Consider the following 19,909-nt stretch of genomic DNA (forward strand, 5'->3'; position numbering starts at 1 on the left):
CATACACTTTGGGTATGTGAGTTAGGGATCTGAGATGAGTTAGGAGATTTTACAGGTTTATGACAAGGAAATGTACAGACGGTCTATCATAGTGTTTCTGAGAAGGCTGTCCGATGCAATCCCTGCCTGGGAACGGAACGTGCCGGCAGCGCCGTTGAGGAATGGGATCGCCGCTGAAGAGATCGGGAGCCGACAGAAGGTGAGTATATCCCTATTTTTTATTTTTTTATTATTTTTAACATTCTATCTTTACTATTGATGCCGCATAGGCAGCATCAATAGTAAAAAGTTGGTCACACTTGTCGAGCACTATGCTTGTACTTGAGGAAAAAGGGGAATCTAGCGCCAAGGAATAAAATCAATTTCTTTTATTTAATTCCAAAGATAAAAGTATGACAAAATCATACATCACACAGATACCGGGAATTAAATAAAATAAATTAATTTTATTCCTTGGAGCTGGATTCCCCTTTTTTCCTCAAGTACATTTCCTGGTGTCTGGCGGAGACACGAATCCCTGCTCGGGGTCCATGGAATCAAAGGCTTTTTCCGTGGAAGGGGTGAGCTGAAACACTTTCGTCTATTAAGCACTATGCTTGACAAGTGTGACCAACATGTCAATCACTTTTCCAAGCGATGCTTCAAATCGCCTGGAAAAGCGCAAGCATTCTGCAAGCTACAAACGCTTGTGTTTTGTGGGAAAACGCATGTGAATTACGCATGCGTTTTACCCGCGGCAGGGAGTGGCGGAAATGCTGCGGACAATTCCGCAGCATTTCTGCAACGTGGGCACATAGCCTAATTCTTCTATCGTTGGGGGACTAGTGCTAAAAGTTTTCTTGCTTGAAATAGCACTCGGGAGATAGCTATAGGGGAATCTGAATCCACCCCCCTCCGCCAGACCAAGTATGCAGATTCTGGGTTCCAACGATATATGGATTCGAAGCGTGACGTATTTGCAAAAATTGATAAAACATTTTGTGAGTAAGATCGTATCCTGCTCTTATTTGTTCAAAGTTTTTAAATATTCCCTCATTTAGGAGTCGTGACAAAAGAAAAATCCCCCTATCTTCCCAACTGCCTTTTAGTTGTATATCTCTGGCATGTTGTAGTTATACCCTAGAGTTGTGTAGTTTGTGAATTTACCAATTCCCAGCATATTCTTGCCTCTATCCCACACGTTATACATCAGGTTTAGCGTGGGGCAGTGTGGGACATTCTCTCAAGGAGGACCCATGTCTAATACTGACATTGGCAGTTTCCATTTAGTTCCTTCTCTGAGTAGTTGACCCGATATTCCACAGTGCTCAGTTGTTCCTCAACCGTGAAACTGTCGCATTTGTGAGGCCAATAAGTAGATCCAGGCATTCAGGAGAGCCAATCCACCGTTATCTTTTCCTCTCTGCAGGGTCTCTAGTTTAATTCTGGCTTGTTTCTTTTATAATTATTACTCTTTTGATCATTAGTAACAGTTTAGGTACACAGAGGGGGCATTACTATTTATGGGCACTCTGGCGACACTATTAATTACTTAAGGGCCAATATTACTTTATAGGGGACACTCAAGGTATTACAACCTTCCAAGGGTCGTACAGGGGACATTATAACTTTATAGTGGGTCTAAATACTGGTACTATTACATTCTAGTGAACATGGAAAAAAAACAATGACGCCCTCAGCATTACTATTTTCTAGGGGGCAATTTTACTGTGTTTACTATGTAGAGAGCACAAAAGGGGCATTATTAGAATGTGGGGCTCAGGTGGGATATTAGTATGTGGTGCACAGTGGGGGCATTATTAGTATGTGGTACACAGTGGGGGTATTATTAGAATGTGGGGCACAGTGGGGGGATATTAGTATTTGGCGCACAGTGGGGGTATTATTAGAATGTGAGGCTCTGGGGGATATTATATATGGTGCACAGTGGGGGCATTATTAGTACGTAGGGCTCAGTGGGGGCTTTATTAGTATTTGGGGCACTTGGGGACATTATTAGTATGTGGGGCACAGTAGTGAGAATTATTAGTATGTGGGGCATAGTGGGGGCATTATTAGTATGTGGGGCACAGTAGTGGGCATTATTAGTATGTGGGGCCCAGTGGGGGCATTATTAGTATGTGGAGCACAGTGGGGGGTATTATTAGAATGTGGAGCTCGGGGGGATATTATATGTGGTGCACAGTGGAGGCATTGTTGATACGTAGAGCTCAGTGGGGGGCTTTATTAGTATTTGGGGCACTTGGGGGCATTATTAGTATGTGGGGCACAGTAGTGAGTATTATTAGTATGTGAGGCATAGTGGGGGCATTATTAGTATGTGGGGCACAGTAGTGGGCATTATTAGTATGTGGGGCCCAGTGGGGGCATTAATAGTATGTGGGGCCCAGCGCGGGTATTATTAGTATGTGGGGTCTAATGGGGGCATTATTAGCACGTGAGGCACAGTGGGGGCAGCAGAATTGGGGTGTTACGAGTATGTGGGAAACAACGGGGGCATTATTAGTATGTGGGGCACGGTAGGAGGAATTATTAGTATGTGGGGGGCATTATTAGTATTTGGGGCACTTGCGGGCATTATTAGTATGTGAGGCAGAGTGGGCAGCATTATTAGTATGTAGGGCTCAGTGTCAGCATTATTAGTATGTGGTGCACAGTGGGGGCATTATTAGTATGTAGGGCTCAGTGGGGGTTTTATTAGTATGTGGGGCACATTAGGGGGCATTATTAGTATGTGGGGCACAGTAGTGGGAATTATTAGTATGTGGGGCATAGTGGCCCGAATTATTAGTATGTGGGGCATAGTAGAGGGCATTATTAGTATGTGGGGCCCAGTGGGGCATTATTAGTATGTGGGGCCCAGTGGGGACATTAGTATTATGTGGGGAACAGTGGGCATCACTATCAGTATGTGGGGCACAGTCGGGGCATTAGTAGTATGAGGGACTAGGTAGAGGCATTAGTAGTATGTGGGGCATTGTGGGGGCATTAGTAGGATTTGAGGAACAGTGGGGGCATTATTAGTATGTGGGGCATTGTGGGGGCATTAGTAGGATGTGGGGCATTGTGGGGGCATTAGTAGGATGTGGGGCACAGTGGGGGCATTATTAGTATGTAGGGCACAGTGGGGGTGTTAGTAGGATGTGGAGCACTGTGGAGGCATTAGCAGGATGTGGGGCACAGTGGGGGCATTAGTAGGATGTGGGGCACAGTAGGGGTATTAGTAGTATGTGCAGGGCCGCCATCAGGGCATTACAGCCCTTACTAGTGTATGGGGCCCCATGAATTGGGGGGGCCCGGCTGCCCGAGCACGCTGGCAGCCCGGGCCGCGCGCTCGGGCCCCCTCGATGATTTGTTCAGGCAGCAGCAGGCGCTTTAAGCTACGGCCTGCCCCAGTGCATTATGGGTCCCATCCGGCCAGCCTCCCGTGACGTCACACGTTGCTCTGCAGCTCTGCTCCACTTCCTCATTCGGAGCAGAGCGTGCAGCGTGTGCGGTGTCAGTGTGTGTGCACGTGGGTGGCTGGGAGCGGTGGACGGGCGGCAGACACCAGGAGAGAAGAGGCGGCGGCGTGCGCAGCGGACCAGACGTGGAGGCAGCAGGCGAGTGAACAGGTGAGTAGTTTCAGGGCAAGGGGGGCCCAGCCAGCCACACAGCACCAGTCCCACCACAGCCACAGGGCCCCAGGGCAGGCAGGGGCCAGGGGGGGGCCCTGTGCAGCCAGCCGCACGGCAGCAGTTCCACCACAGCCACAGGGCCCCAGGGCAGGCAGGGGCCAGGGGGGGGCCCTGTGCAGCCAGCCACACGGCAGCAGTTCCACCACAGCCACAGGGCCCCAGGGCAGGCAGGGGCCAGGGGGGGCCCTGTGCAGCCAGCCGCACGGCAGCAGTTCCACCACAGCCACAGGGCCCCAGGGCAAGCAGGGGCCAGGGGGGGGCCTTGTGCAGCCAGCCTCACGGCAGCAGTCCCACCACAGCCACAGGGTCCCAGAACAGGCGGGTCAGGGGGGGCCCTGCGCAGCCAGCCACATGGCAGCAGTCCCACCACAGCCACAGGGCCCCAGGGCAAGCAGGGGCCAGGGGGGGCTCCGTGCAGCCAGCCGCACGGCAGCAGTCCCACCACAGCCACAGGGCCCCAGGGCAGGCAGGGGCCAGGGGGGGCCCATTGCAGCCAGCCGCATGGCAGCAGTCCCACCACAGCCACAGGGCCCCAGGGCAGGCAGGGGCCAGGGGGGCCCTGCGCAGCCAGCCACAATGCAGCAGTCCCACCACAGCCATAGGTCCCCAGAACAGGCAGGGGCCAGGGGGGGCCCTGTGCAGCCAGCCGCACTGCAGCAATCCCACCACAGCCACAGGGCCCCAGGGCAGGCAGGAGCCAGCAGGGCCCTGCGCAGCCAGCTTCATGGCAGCAGTCCCACCACAGCCACCAGGAGAGAAGAGGCGGCGGCGTGCGCAGCGGACCAGACGTGGAGGCAGCAGGCGAGTGAGCAGGTGAGTAGTTTCAGGGCAAGGGGGGCTCAGCCAGCCACAATGCAGCAGTCCCACCACAGCCACAGGTCCCCAGAACAGGCAGGGGCCAGGGGGGGCCCTGTGCAGCCAGCCGCACTGCAGCAATCCCACCACAGCCACAGGGCCCCAGGGCAGGCAGGGGCCAGGGGGGCCCTGCACAGCCAACCGCACGGCAGGAGTCCCACCACAGCCACAGGGCCCCAGGGCAGGCACGGGGCAGAATGTGAGACATGGGGGCAGAATGAGACACGGGGGGCTGGGAGCAGAATGTGAGACATGAGGGCAGAATGTAAGACATGGGGGCAGAATGAGACCCCGGGGGCAGAATGTGAGACATGGGGGCAGAATGTGAGACATGGGGGCAGAATGTGAGACACAGGGGGCCGGGGGCAGAATGGACATGAGGGCTGAATGTGACAGTGAGACACAGGAGGGGCAGAATGGATACGGGGTTAGAATATGAGACACGGGGGGGAAGAATGTGACAGTGAGACACAGGAGGGGCAGAATGGATACAGGGCAGAATGTGAGACACGGGGCCAGAATGTGACAGTGAGACACAGAAGGGAGCAGAACGGATATGGGGGTAGAATATGAGACACGGGGGGGAAGAATGTGACAGTGAGACACAGGAGGGGCAGAATGGATACGGGGACAGAATGTGAGACACATGAGGGGGCAGGATGGGAGACACATGGGGCAGGATGGATACGATGTAGACAGATGGGGCAGGATCGGGAGATCATATGGGGCAGAAAGGATACTCATGAGGGCAAGATGAGAGAAAATATGGCTGGAGTCAGGAATGAGACAGGATGGGGGATATTGGAGGCTAGGATGGGGCATATTATTACCATAGGGGCTAATTAAGGGATATTATTACTGCGGTGATGTATTTATTTTATTTTTTTGAGGATACTGTTTTAAATGGGGGGGGGGGTCCTGTTACTGTGCAGAGCGACACTGTCACCTTTTTTTCTTCATCTGGTGTAGAGTAGAAGTTGGGAAAAAAATTAAGTAATGTGTTCTGCAAGTGGAGCTCTAGATAACTGTGTTATTTCCTGCAGAGACAAGCCCTGGCTGGAAGACGTGATGGCGTTCTGTGCTGAATGAAAGATGAAAAGCGAAGATAAAGGACTTCACCTAGACACGACACTGGTGAGTCAGTTTGTTGCCTGTACACTGACACTATATACAGAGTGCCTTTGTACAATGTCACCAGTGATCACTGTATAACCTGTGCACTGACACTGTACACTATATACAGAGTTCCTGTGTACAATGTCACCAGTGATCACTGTATTACCTGTACACTGACACTATATACAGAGTTCCTGTGTATAATGTCACCAGTGATCACTGTATTATCTGTACACTGACACTATATACAGCGCTCCTGTGTATAATGTCACCGGTGATCCCTGTATTACCTGTACACTGGCACTATATACAGAGCTCCTGTGTATAATATCACCGGTGATCACTGTATTACCTGTACACAGACACTGCATACTAAGTTACAGATCTCCTGTGTATAATGACACTTATGGTGATAATATTATGGTTTTTTTTATTAATGATCAGTATTGTTGTATTCTGTCACTGTGGTGATAATATGTGGTCTGGGCATGATGCAGTGGTATTTGTCCTTTGTATGTGCTATTATTCTGTCACTGGTGGTAATTTGTGGCCTGGTCATGGTGTAGCTGTATTTGTTCTTGTATGTGTTATTATTGGTCACCATGTGTTGGTAATATGGTGTCTGGACATGGTGCGGTGGTATTTGTCCCTTTTTGACGTGATATTATTGGTCATTTTAAAAATTGAAAAATAAAATATATACCTAAATTGTATTGGATATTTTAACAAATGTTTAATAGGATAGAGTAGAGTAGGGCCTGGCCAAAAGAGTCTACCTTGTCGTGGTGGCAGATTTAAAAAATCTTTTGGCCAAAACAAGAGCTGCTGGCTATGTGTGTGATCTGGAGATGGGACCTGTTAATACAGTATGTGATTGGTGAGAAGTGGAGTTTTTCCAAGAGAGAGCCGTGGGACTGTGGACCGTTCTGGGGTGGAGCCTGGGCGGAGTCTCAAGGGGGCCCCGAATATTTTGCCAGTATGGGGCCCCGAAATTCCTAGTGGCAGCCCTGAGTATGTGGCGCATAGTGGTGGCATTAGTAGGATGTGGGACACAGTGGGGGAATTAGTAGGATGTGGAGCACAGTGGGGGCATTTGTAGTATGTGGGGCATAGTGGGGGCATTAGTAGGATGTGGGACACAGTGGGGACATTAGTAGGATGTGGGGCACAGTGGGGGTATTAGTAGTATGTGGGGCATAGTGGGGGCATTAGTAGGATGTGGAGCAGCACAGCAGGTACAGTAATAGGTAATAGTCATGTAATCACCTATATGTTCTACGTACCACTACCACATCTACCACTGTCCAGTTGCTGTATGGCGGTAACAGCTACACCCTGAGTCTTGGTGATTTTTATTCTGAATTTGATATTAAATGTAAAACTCTCTTCTAGAGTAAAAGATGCAGCAGTGGAAGTCAGAGAGAAATGTTTCCTAGTGTCTTGCCTGTAGAGGTATTGGACTGACCTGCAGACTTATGTTTCTCCACTAGGTGGCAGACGTGTAAATGAGTGGTAAGTAATGGCGAATTTGTCAGGTCAGGACCTGAGGTCAGCGTATTATTTATTTGCATAATTTCAGGAAACAATATCTGGACTTTAGTGATTGCTGGTGTGGGAGTGAAGAAATAATGAAGGGTCTGGGTGACTCTCATGCCTCCTGCCGAATGATGATGGTAAGAAAAGCCACAAGTGTGACGTAACCAAAATATACATGTATGACTGAATGTAACCGAATCTTACCTGGCAGAGACTATGGGCAGGGGCAGTGAGTCCTTCCTCCAGGAAACAGTGGGAAGAGGTGACCCCTGTACATCACACAGTAAAGTAATCTCTGCTCCCAGGGCGGCGACCACATGGATCGGCGTGCTGGGGTCATGTGATCCATTCAGGTTTACTCTGGGCTTTGCTGAATAAGAGATTTACAGTGATGAAAAAATAGGAAACTGTACACTTCACAAGGAAAATCTCATTTCTGGTGCATGCTCTCCTCACCACTGTTAACATTGCATAGGCATCAATGCAACAGTGCCTCCACCGCAATGAGCCGTTAATGTATAGATCTAAAGAAGCACTCTTCCTCCTCCTTCCATCAACATTTTTATGCTCCTAATATATTGCAATCATCATATTACATAGCATTGTGTACTTACAATTGCTCATTTTTCTCTTCTATCAATTTAATTCTTCTGGATTCCATTAAGTCTATGACATCTTGTGAGTAAAAGCTGACTAGCTGAATACTTTTATAAGCTTTGTGTAGGAACAGGAGGTCGATTTTCCCTGTAAGACTCATAAGTCACTGTAAGGCTATGTGCACACATTGCGGAATTGCAGCAGAAATTTCCGCGGGAATTCCGCAACTCTCTGCCGCGGGAATTCCGCATGCGTAATTCCTGCGATAAACTAGCGATTTGCAAGCGTAATTAACTTGCAGAATACCAGCGTTTTCCAAGCGATCTGTAGCATCACTTGGAAAACTGATTGATAGGTTGGTTTGACGAGTTTGACCAACTTTTTACTATGAGGCTGCCTATGCAGCATCAGTAGTAAAATATATAAAGTTAAAAATAATAAAAAAAAATTTAAAAAATGGTGTTTTTCTCACCTTCCGGCGTCCCACGCAGTGTTGCCGATCCTTGCGATGCCCCCGGCAAGTCCCGTGCCCAGCGATGCCTTGCGACAATGACCTTTGATGACGTAGCGGTCTCGTCACAATGCATCACTGGGAAAGGGAGTTGGCGGGAGCATCGCTGAGGACTGGCGACGCTGCGTGGGACGCCAGAAGGTGAGAATATCACCATTTTTTATTTTAATTCTTTTTCTTTTATACAGGGATTTGGTACCCAGGGTCTGGAGGAGAATCTCCTCTCCTCCAGACCCTGGGCACCATCCGCACATTTTCCGCTTACTTTGCGCATGGTGAGCATAGCCACGTTCAGAAAGGAAGCTGAACAATGCATTCCTATGTGTGCGGAATCCCCGCGATTCCACACAAAGAATGAAAATGCTGCATATTTTTCCGCGATGCGATTCTGCCGCGGAAAAATACGCAGCATTAGCACAGCATGTGCGGAATGCCATTGAATACAATGGGTTGCTTAATTTATGCGTTTTCGTAGTGTTTACACCACGTTTTCGCAGCGAAAAAACGCGGCAAAAACGCATAAAATCCGCGGGAATTCCAGACGTGTGCACACAGCCTAAAAGTCTCTGGTAAGGGGAGGGGTGGAGCAGCTGGGTAAGAAGTTGAAGAGAATGATCTCTGCAAGCACAAGAGACTTCCTGTTTCTACATAGAGCAGAGAAAAGAGAAGAATTACCTGGGTAGAAAGGAAAAATGAGCAATTGTAAGTACACAGTGATGAATAATATGATAATTGCAGTATATCAAGAGGATAAAAACTAATTGGAGGCGGGCCTCTTTAACAATGAAATAAATTTTGTCGAGTTTATCAGAAATTATTTATGTCTCATTATAATCAAGGTAAGCTGCTCAATGAAATTAAATAATTGAGGCTCTTCCTGACACTGTCACTTTAAATGCAATGACAATCCTAATAATCAATAGAGACAGGGTCACTTACTGTGCACTATAAGCTGGGACACTCTGCTGGTGGCCCCCACCTGATTCGTGGCCATGCAGGTGTAATCCCCGGAGTCGGCAGCAGAGGGCAGCGTGATGGAGAGGCTCCCATCTGCGGCAATATGGTAGTAGCCGTTCTCTGGGGACAGGACGTCTTCTCCCTGACGGTGCAGACAAGACATGAAGTATCAAACATGAGACATAGGAATATTGCAGACGGTGTAGATTTGGGCCGGGTGCATCTAGCAATTTTTGCATTTTCTCATCATGGCTGACGTTAGTACATTCAGCGTTGGGTTTATCTGGTTGCACACAATATATCCTGACATCCGCTAATGCCAAGCGTTCAGTAAAGAAGGGAAATGTAGTGAGGAAGATGTAACTGATTGTGAGAAGCGAAGTGGATTTGGTGCATGTTCAATAAAACTTGCGCCAATTTAGTGCCCTGTGATTGGCGACGTCAGTGGCTCTGATTACCTTTGTCCAGGTCACCACGGGCTGTGGGTGTCCTATGGTCTTACACGGTAATGTGACGGCACTCCCCTCATGGGCGATATGTTCCGTAGGTCCAGGCGTGATGGCTGGGGCCACTGGGGATATGGAAATAACAAAAGCGTAACACTGATGTAGTGCGAATTCCAAGACCAAGCTTCTCGCCCAGAGATGGGCATTCTGCTCATGGTCGGACGACTGGCAGTTGCTTTGGCTAATAATGGACGTTCCTGATCACCTGTAGGCTGTGCAAACCCCTGTGAACGCTGTGCCCACGTAACGCTCACATTGTTCTATCTCATTACCAATCTGCTTGTGGATTGCAATCTCCTACTTTGTTACAAACTTCTCCCCACAACACAGTTTACGCCTCACCTTGGACCTGCAGACGGACACTGTGATTGGTGGATCCCGCGGCATTGGAGAGTTCGCACATGTAGCTCCCAGAATCCTCTCTCGTGGCCGGTTCAATGCGCAGCCCGCCAGCATCATCGATAGAGTGACGCCAAGAGAACTGCAGCTGGAGGGGAGAACGAAGAACAGATGGAAATGCTGCGGCCGCCGAATGTTTGTGTTTATCCTTCAAAGACGGTGAAATAAAAGACGACAGCAGATACCTGGAGCAGATGAGCAACGTGGAGACGGGCCGAAGACATCACTGCGACAGGGAAATGGTGGGAATCCAACACTGCTGGACGGGCACATTGTAGAGGGGCAAGGATGGGTTAATGGGGCGCAGAGGGGCCAGAATGCGGCCAAAGAGCTTGGCTTTCTAAAATGTGTTACTGCTGCTCTATTCTGTGCCCCCACGAAAACATTGCCTGGCCCGTGCATTGCTAGTGAGGATTATCACAGGGACATCACATGGATCCCAATCTCTAGCCTACATGCATTCTAGGTTAACCCCTTCCTGACTGGGCCATTTTTAAGTTTTCATTTTTCCTTTCTTCCATAACTTTATTTCTTTCAATCCATGTAAGGTTTTTTTATTTTCAATAATTACTTTATTTTTCAGTCCCCCTGGCGGCTTTGATCACTTGCACTATATCATTATTATTATCATTATTATTATTTATTTATAGAGCAACATTGATTCCATGGTGCTGTATATGAGAAGGGGTTACATACAAAGTACAGATATTACTTACAGTAAACAATCTAACAATCACAGACTGATACAGAGGGGAGAGAGGACCCTGCCCTTGCAGGCTTACATTCTACAGGATGGTGGGGAAGGAGACAGTAGGTTGGGGAGTTGCAGCAGCTCCAGTGATGGTGAGGCGGTAGCTCCAGTAGTGGTAAGGAGGCAGCGGAGATCATTGCAGGCTGTAGGCTTTTCTCAAGAGATGGGTTTTCAGGTTCCGCCTGAAGGATCCGAGTGTGGTGATAGCCGGATGTGTTGGGGCAAAGAATTCTAGAGGATGGGGGCTATTTGGTTGAAGTCTTGGAGGCGGTTGGGTGAGGAGCGAATAAGTGTGGAGGAGAGAAGGAGGTCTTGAGAGGACCAGAGATTACGTGAGGGAAGATATCGGGAGATTAGTTCAGAGATATATGGCGGAGACAGGTATTAGATGGCCTTGTAGGTCAGTATTAGAAATTTGAATTGGATACGGTGAGGGAATGGGAGCCAGTGAAAAGATTTGCAGAGAAGAGAAGCAGAGGAGTAGTGAGGAGAGAGATGAATTAGTCGGGTGGCAGAGTTAAGGATGGACTGTAGAGGTGCTAGGGTGTTAGCAGGGAGGCCACAGAAAAGGATGTTGCAATAGTCGAGGAGGGAAATGATGAGGGCATGTACAAGCATTTTAGTAGAATGAGGGTTGAGGAAGACGGATTCTGGAAATATTTTTGAGCTGGAGGCGACAGCAGGTGGAGAGAGCTTGGATGTGCGGTTTGAAGGACAGGGCAGAGTCAAGGGTTACTCCGAGGCAGCGGACCTATGGTACGGGGGAAAGCGTGATGTCGTCAATTGTTATAGATAGGGGAAAGATGATCAGTTCAGATTTGTCCACATTGAGTTTGAGGAAGCGAGAGGAGAAGAAGGAGGATATGGCTGATAGACACTCTGGGATTCTGGACAGCAGAGAGGTGACGTCTGGGCCAGAGAGGTAGATCTGAGTATCATCGGCATAAAAGTGGTACTGGAATCCATGGGACTTTATGAGTTGCCCCAGGCCAAGTGTATAGATTGAGAAGAGTTGGGGTCCTAGAACAGAGCCTTGGGGGACTCCAACAGAGAGAGGGTGGGATGAGGAGGTAGTGTGGGAGTGGGAGATGCTGAATGTGCGGTTGGAAAGGTATGAGGAGATCCAGGATAGGGCGAGGTCTTTGATTCCAAAGGAGGAGAGGATCTGTAGTAGGAGGCAGTGGTCAACTGTGTCGAAAGCAGAGGACAGGTCTAGAAAGGGGAGTATAGAGTATTGTCCGTTAGCTTAGGCTGTAAGTAGGTCGTTGGTAATTTTGGTCAGGGCTGTCTCAGTGGAATGATGGGGACGGAAACCAGATTGTAGATTGTCAAAGATCACGTTAGATGCGAGGTGGAGGAAAGTTCAGCGTGGACATGATGTTCCAGGAGTTTAGAAGCGAATGGGAGCAGCGATATTGGGCGATAGCTGGACATGGCTGTTGGGTCGAGGGTTGGCTTTTTAAGGATAGGCGTGATTGTGGCCTGCTTGAAAGCAGAAGGGAAGGTACCGGAAGTTAGTAATAGGTTGAAGAGGTGGGTTAGAGATGGGATAAGAGTGGTGGTGATGTTGAGGAGGAGGTGGGATGGGATAGGGTCAAGTGCACAAGTGGTGAGGTGCGATTTGGAGAGAAGATGAGCAAGCTCCCCTTCACCCCTTCAGTGATGTTAGGTAGGGAGGTTATGGGGTTTGGGCATTGGTCTGGCGTGCAAAGGGGTTGTGGTGGTTTAGCAATAAAGACTTGCCGTGTTTGGTCTATCTTGTTTTTGAAGTGTGCGGCAAAGTCCTGGGCAGAGATTAGGGAAGTCGGAGGGGGCAGTGGTGGGAGGAGGAGGGTATTGAACAACTGTTTGGGGTTGTGGGATAAGGAAGATACAAGGGATGTAAAGTAGGCCTGTTTAGCAGAGGTGAGGGCAGATTTGAATGCGAGTGTTGCTTGTCTGAGTGCAGTGAAGTCGTCTTGCGAATGTGTTTTCTTACAGCGCCGTTCTGCAATTCTGGATTCTTGCCGAAGCATTTTAGTGATGTTATTGTGCCAGGGTTGTCTATTGATTCGTTGCATGTTGTTATGCATGACAGGGGCGACCGAGTCGATGGCTGATGCAAGAGTAGCATTGTAGAAACTAGTGGCAGTGTCTGTGTCGTGGAGTGAGGCTATGGAGGACATATGCTGTAATGTTATTATATTGCAATATATACTAAAACTGCCGATTTCCTATGATGCCCCTACCACGTAGGAGCACCAATACGTGAGTGATGGCCGCCATGACAAACTGTTGTCTCCCTGTAAAAATGTTACGCAGGAGGGAGCAGATGGGATGGGTGCCAGAATGATTGTTCCAGGCCAGCACGCCACTTTAAGGCCGGGTCACACTTGCATGTGTAATGCGAGAAACTCGCGCATCAATACCCGGCATTGCCGCCGGTACTTGGGACCAGAGTGTGCAGCGGCATAGAAATATATGCAGCCGCACAAACCGATCCCGAATGCCGGGTGTTGATGCGCGAGTTTCTCGCATTACCCACGCAAGTGTGACCCTGGCCAAATGGTTAAACACCTGAGGGTTTTGGCTGTACAACACAGCCAACACCTGCCCAGATTGAAACGGGCTCTGCTCCCAAGCTTGCACCATACACCTACATCCCACCAAGGATGTACCATACCCACTTCAGGCAGGATGTAGACATGTATGTAGATGTTGGATTTGACCTGTTTGCCAAAAAATGATCCTATGACCAAGCCGTACTTGGCAGCTAGGAGCAAAACTGTAAAGTCACCATCAGCCCTCCAGTTATATATGGGTTAATACAAGAGGGTGCAGCTCCGATGCTGTTACCCATGGGCCACATCCTCTGTTACTAAGCAGCAGACTCTCAACTTAACTCTGGGACCTGTGGCACTCCATGCCTGGTACTTACAGGTTTTGAGTCCTTCAGCCATCGCTGCACAGGCAGAGGGTTACCAGCAGTGATGGTGCAGGGCATGGACACCAGATCACCTTCAAGGACAGTCATCTCTGATGGGGCCACAGCGACCTCTGGGGCTACTGGTGAAGACAAAGGGTGAATTAGTTATCATAAATATCTGCATTTACTAAACGTCTCATGAAATCGCACAGATCGGGTGATACAGGGATCCACCTACCAAGTCCGGTGACCGTGAGCAGGATCTCAGCCTGGATCCACCCAAAAGGGTTCCTGGCCTCACACACGTATACGCTGGTGTCCTCGGGTCGGGCAACTTAAAGACAAAAGTGAGCCGAAATGCTCAGTGACTGGTGATGGTGGGAGCGCGCAGTCATCACTGGATTCCCGTCACCTGCGGTCATACCAGCGGTATCCATCGCGATTGGTGCATGGACAGTAATGCAGCCGAGGGGGAAAGTGATGGCATCACTGGATTCTCAGCACATTAGCTATATAGATGGCAGTGTCCAGGCAAAAAGATTACAAATTGTGGCCGATTTATATTTCTCTCGTTTACAAATTGTTTTGTTTTTCGCCGCCCATTAGAAAGAGCCTGATGCTGGAGTTTAAAGGGTTAAATGAACAACTACAGCTACTTTCTTCCTAAAACAGCAGCTCCACTATCCATGGGAGTGTCTGACAATGCAATACCGCACACACGCTGTGGACCAGTGCTGCGCTGTTGAAAGACAGGAGCCACGTTTCCTGTAAGCAGTGATCGTACTTTTCATGTGGACTGTGTTTGAGCCGAGGTTGTCGATGATTTCTGTGGTTCTGGTAGGTAACACTGGGCCTTCATCCTGCCGAAACCAAGAGACAGTGGGAATGGGGCTCCCCTCGGCGCTGCATAGGAGAAGGACACTCTCCCCGACATGTACTTCCACATCCAGAGGGAAATCCACAAACTGCGGTGACGCTGCAAAACACAAAGGACGCACTTGATAAGTGACCAACCTCTGACAACCAATGGTATCTACTAAACCTCTATATGCACATTGTCAGTAAAAAGATGGCATCAGTTCTACTGTATGATGCCTGAAGCTGCAGCACTCCTGTTCTGCCAGAAGGGGGAAGCACAGATAACTGTGACCACTCATTTTACAAATTTTTGCCAAAATCCACACAGAGATCGTCTCACACCTTTATAGATAGACCCTTTGCGCTTATTAAATGTGGCTGCTCATGTGAAGCATCAGCGACCAATCAGAGCAGAGCGTTCACTCAACCTAATGATAAACCCTGCGCTCTGACTGGCTCCAGCACATGTAAGTGTTTTATGAAATATTCTATTTAGGTAAATCGGCTGCTGAAATCCTTATTTCTGACATCACATTCCAGGATCTCGCTGCCAGCCACTACATTATGACCCATATAGGTCACCACGGACTCACCTCCACCAACTTAAGTCCCTGCCCCGGGGAGGGGGACGGGGAATCTACCCTAAACCATCATGTAACAGCTCCTATACCACACGTAAAGTCACTGGTTTATGAAGAACAAAGGTCTGAAGTGAGTGCCCCCATGACAACACTGCCTGTCCTAAGCTCAGCGCCAGCACATGGACCTTGTGTGGCTCCATCCTCATCAGGACCACAGGTAATATTGATGTCCCAATGACACTGCTGATCCATTAGGAAATCAGGACCGGAAGTGTTGTCATTTGCAGGAAGGAGATGCAATTTATTTTTATTCAATTTTGGGGGGGAAAAATAAAAAAAAATGCTAAATTTAGCCAAAGCGATTAATGAAGCTTCCTAAAATGAGCTGGTGAATATGGCATGAGGTGACCCAGAGGGCACAAGGGACAGACGCCTCTGCTCCATCATAGTCCTGTGTTACCGGAGGATAAATGACAGAATCATCTCTGAATTACAGTGATCATCCCCCTCTATTTTGTGCACTGCTCTCAGAGGGTCTCAGGCTGCTGACATTCTCCTTAATTTGGGGGACCCAGCGTCCTGCAGACGGTTACTCATCCGCCCCCACCACCGCCGCTCTCCTGTATTGGTGGGGGCGACTTTGTGATGCTGTGATCTCACTTCTCGCTGGTTATTAGGGTGATGTCATCACGTCATGTGTCTGAGTATGTGATGATGTGCGGGAATAGCCGCAGGTGTTACCAGAGGTTTCATTATTAACCATTTCTAACCCAATTATCACTATACATCGACACCTGCCATATACAGCGCTGACATCTGGTGACAGGACTCTAAAGGGCCTGTCACACTAAGCGATATCGCTAGCAATATCGCTATAACGTCACTGTTTTTTGTGACGTTATAGCGATATCGCTAGCGATATCGCTGTGTCTGATACTTACCTCCGATCGCTCCCCCGCTGGTTATCGCTGATCGTGCGAGAACGTCCTGGACTGTTTCTCGTCGTCAGCTTCCTGCTGGGCTTCCTGTGGAGAGACGAGCATGGACGCGGGCGGGAGGACGTCAGGATTGCCTAGTCTGACAGGTAAGTAGCGACCCCCGACCCCTGCGATGTCGTTGGCGAGATCTGCCTGTGTGGCAGCTCACTAGCGACCACTTAGCGATGCACCAGCGATCCTGACCGCGTCATATCGCTGGTTGGGATCACTGGTGCATCACTAAGTGTGACAGTACCTTAAGAGGTTGCGTCAGAGAGAGCCAGAGACACCGCAGGGGATGGGAATATAATCTATTACTCCCTGCTGTCAGGAATTACTGGGGAGAGGAGACTGTAGGACAGGTGAGTACAATCTATTACTCCCTGCTGTCAGGAATTACTGGGGAGAGGAGACTGTAGGACAGGTGACTACAATCAGTCAAACTCTGCTGAGAGCAGCACCTGTCTTGTGAGCTCTGAGGAGGCCCAGAGTCTGCCTCTCTTCTCCCCAGGGAGAGGCAGGCTTCCTGGGAGCCAGGCATGGCTTCCCAGGCTTCTGTTCCCCTGTCTGCGCCAGCGGGGAACAGAGAGCAACAGCAGCAGCAACCGGCCCAGGAGGGAGTGAGGAGATCTGGACGGATGAGAAAGACCATACCCAACTACTCCAATCCTGAGACGGCTCATTGCCCGCCCAGAGAGGGAGACAGGGGCACCCCAGGAAGAAGAGCCCAGCAACACCATGGGGGGAGATGACCTCCAGCGAGTCCACGAGTTCCTTCTCCTCCCAAGTAGTCACCATGTTGCAAGAGTACGAGGACGCCGGCAAAGCACTGCCGGGCTGAGGAGCAGCTGCGGGAGGCCCGGATCCTGAACACCCGTGCCCCTAACAAGGAAAGACCTGCGACCTCCCAGAAGTTTAAAGCTCTCAGAGATGAGGTGGTCCGGTTAGTGCTCCTCCGGGAGGGGATTGAGAAAAGCGCAGGTCCCTTCCTGGAGAGGTTTAAGAACTAGCAGCGGTTATCAGAAATGAAGGGGTTAAATACCTCAGGAGAACTGCCAGCCAGCGTCCTAAGCGAGGAGGAGGACGAAGTCGTGGCTGGAGTCCCACGTGCTGGAACAAGCCGGGAGAGTGAGTCGCAGAGCCAACAAGGAAGCGGCCTCCCGACACGGCAGAGGACTCCGACAACCCAGGCCGGAGTGTCAGCGGAGGAAGAGGAGGAGTGCGGTCTTTTGAGAGAGATCCGAGAGCTGGAGACTCCTGTGGACCTGACCAGATTTTCCTTTGGCGAGGACGAGCCATCGGAGGACACAAAGAAACAGAGGAAGAAGACAAAGGAAACTGCACGGGAGGTGGTGAATTACAAATATGTACCAATGTCTAATGTTACACCTACCACCTCCTGTGTAAACCCCACCAAACCTAAAGGCACAGACTCTGCAGTGGGTCCGGGGCATAGGCAAGGTGGGGAGAGGAGGTCAACGTCCGGCGATGCTGCCGTCTGTGCGGGGAACAGTGCAGGGGGCGAGGCTGTGGAGGTACTCACGGCGCCGGATATAGGGGACCCTGTAGAGTTTCCCTCCCTGCCAAGTCGTTTTTCACCGGGGCCAAGGAGGACGAGAGGGATGTCCACGCCGTTGCGAAAGGGGGACGGTGTGGGCAAACTCCATCCCTGCTCACTGCAGCTGAGCTGGCAGGCGCCGGGGCTGTGGGGGGCAGGGTCGAGGAGCATGGTGCGGCAAAAGGGGGGGGCACTGTTGTTACAGGGGCGCAGTGCACCTCAACAGAGGAGAAAAGGCGCGCGGCTGGGACAGAGCCTTGTGCAAAAAATATACAGAAATAGCAGGAAAAATCATCTGCAAATAACACTGGGCGCTCTGCCGTTAAATATGACACCAGCACCCTGAAGTCTGTGACTACAGGGCAAGCAGCTGAGAAACATTCTGCCCAGGATAATAATGTGCAAACTGCTGCAGTAGGGGGGTATAGCGCTCCAGAGACACAACAGAAAGCCAGCACTAATCAAGGGAAATCGGGTGTGGTGCTGCACCCCTCCTCTGGTCCAGCAGGTGTGAGTGCAGAGATGCTAGACACAAGGGAGGAAGAAATGGATGTGACTGTGGAAGATGCAGAGAACAGTGGAGCAAATGATGGTGAGAATAGTGGTAATAGGGTGACGGGAAGTGGCGATAATGGTAAGGGGAGTGAAAGGAGCTGTGCATAAAATGATGGGAGTGTCATGATCCCAGTGCAGGTTTTTGACCTGCACACCTGGGGTTAATGATTGTGGCCTCTTTCTGGTTCTGGGAGAGCTTCTTAAACCCCGGGGAAGCTTCAACCCCTGCCAGTTATACTTTTGCCTTTGGCCTAGTGTGCTAACCCCTGTGTGCCTGTTTGTTGCTATAGCTTGTTTATATGGTTCTGACCCGGCTCTATTTCCCGTTGTGAGTTTGCCTGTTGGTTTTGTACTGCGTTATTATCTCTGTGTATGACTCATTGCCTGTGACCTGACTACTCTCTGCTCGCCCCTCTTGTACCTTTGCAGCTATCTCTGTGTGTGACTCAATGGCTAAGTCTTGACTATTCTCCCTGTCTATGCCCCCAGGTAACTTTGTCTCGCAGTTACCCTGCTAGGAGTTATCTTGCAGCTCCTAGCTCTGTGGAGTTTAGGCCACGCCTCTAGCAGTCACGTGCTTCAGGTCCTGTTGCTCTGAAGTACGCATCTGCTCGGCTGCTGCCCGCTCCACAGGTATCTTTGAGCACAGTTCGCTTTACTCAGGACACGTGCACTGGCTCAGTGAGCAAGTTCAGTGCGGTGTTCCTGACATTATAACTGGCATACAATTTTTTTTTTCTCTCCTCACTTCTGCAGCATAGACCCAATGTGTGCTTTATCTGAGCAGGTGAAATGCTTGACTCAGTCACTGCAGAAGCTTAGTTTGGAACACCAAGCTCTGGCCCAGTCCCAACGGCGGGTGGAGGACTCAGTTCAGGGGGTGCTTTCCGCAGGCTTCCAGCAGGTGGGGAATAGAGATGTCATTTTAGTCCCACTCGAATCCCCGGTTAAATTGCCAGATACATTTTCTGGTAACAAGGATGATTTCAGGGCATTTAAGGAGGGCTGTAAGCTCTTTTTCCTCTTTGAGACCCCGCTCCTCTGGGGATGAGAAACAGAGGGTGGGTCTGGTGATGTCTCTGCTTAGGGGGTCCCCACAAGCCTGGGCATTTTCGCTTTCCTCTTTTGCCCCTGAGAGAATGTCTGTGGATACATTTTTTGAAGCCTTAGGGCTTATATATGATGAGCCTGATAGAGTGCGGTTGGCTGAGGACAAGGTGATGAGTGTCTGTCAGGGGGAGCACTCGGCCGAATGGTTCTGTACTGAATTCAGACGTTGGGCAGCCGAGATTTCCTGGAGTGATGCCGCCCTTCGGGGGTTGTTCCACAGAGGCCTGTGTGAACATCTGAAGGATGCTTTGACACTTCATCCTCCGCCTGACTCCCTGGAGGATGCCATGATCCAAGTGGTTCGCATGGATCGCAGGCTGCGTACTAGAGGCATTATGCAACGGGAAACACCATTATTCTTCAGTGGAGATGAGACTCGGACTCTTCCTATGGCTATGGAGGTGAGCGCTGTCACCTGTGAGGGAAAGGAAAGAAGACACCGCCGGGAAAAGCAGTTGTG

The 19,909-nt window shown here is 49.9% G+C and overlaps 1 protein-coding gene across 2 annotated transcripts in view; it reads right to left on the reverse strand.

Moving 5' to 3' along the window:
• HMCN2 (hemicentin 2) overlaps positions 1–19,909 on the reverse strand; it is a 192,247-nt gene that overhangs the window by 93,883 nt on the left and 78,455 nt on the right. For both annotated transcript variants that reach the window (XM_073559478.1, XM_073559477.1), the window contains exons 16-22: positions 14,595–14,786; positions 14,049–14,144; positions 13,823–13,950; positions 10,098–10,242; positions 9,708–9,820; positions 9,232–9,391; positions 7,389–7,554 (exon numbers count right to left, since the gene is read on the reverse strand). In XM_073559478.1, coding sequence (XP_073415579.1) covers positions 7,389–7,554; positions 9,232–9,391; positions 9,708–9,820; positions 10,098–10,242; positions 13,823–13,950; positions 14,049–14,144; positions 14,595–14,786 — 1,000 coding nt within the window. The remainder of the gene's footprint in view (positions 1–7,388; positions 7,555–9,231; positions 9,392–9,707; positions 9,821–10,097; positions 10,243–13,822; positions 13,951–14,048; positions 14,145–14,594; positions 14,787–19,909) is intronic.

Source organism: Dendrobates tinctorius, unplaced genomic scaffold (assembly GCF_039654945.1).
Source record: "Dendrobates tinctorius isolate UK_male_01 unplaced genomic scaffold, ASM3965494v1 ptg000013l, whole genome shotgun sequence".
NCBI classification, from domain to species: Eukaryota; Metazoa; Chordata; class Amphibia; order Anura; family Dendrobatidae; genus Dendrobates; species Dendrobates tinctorius.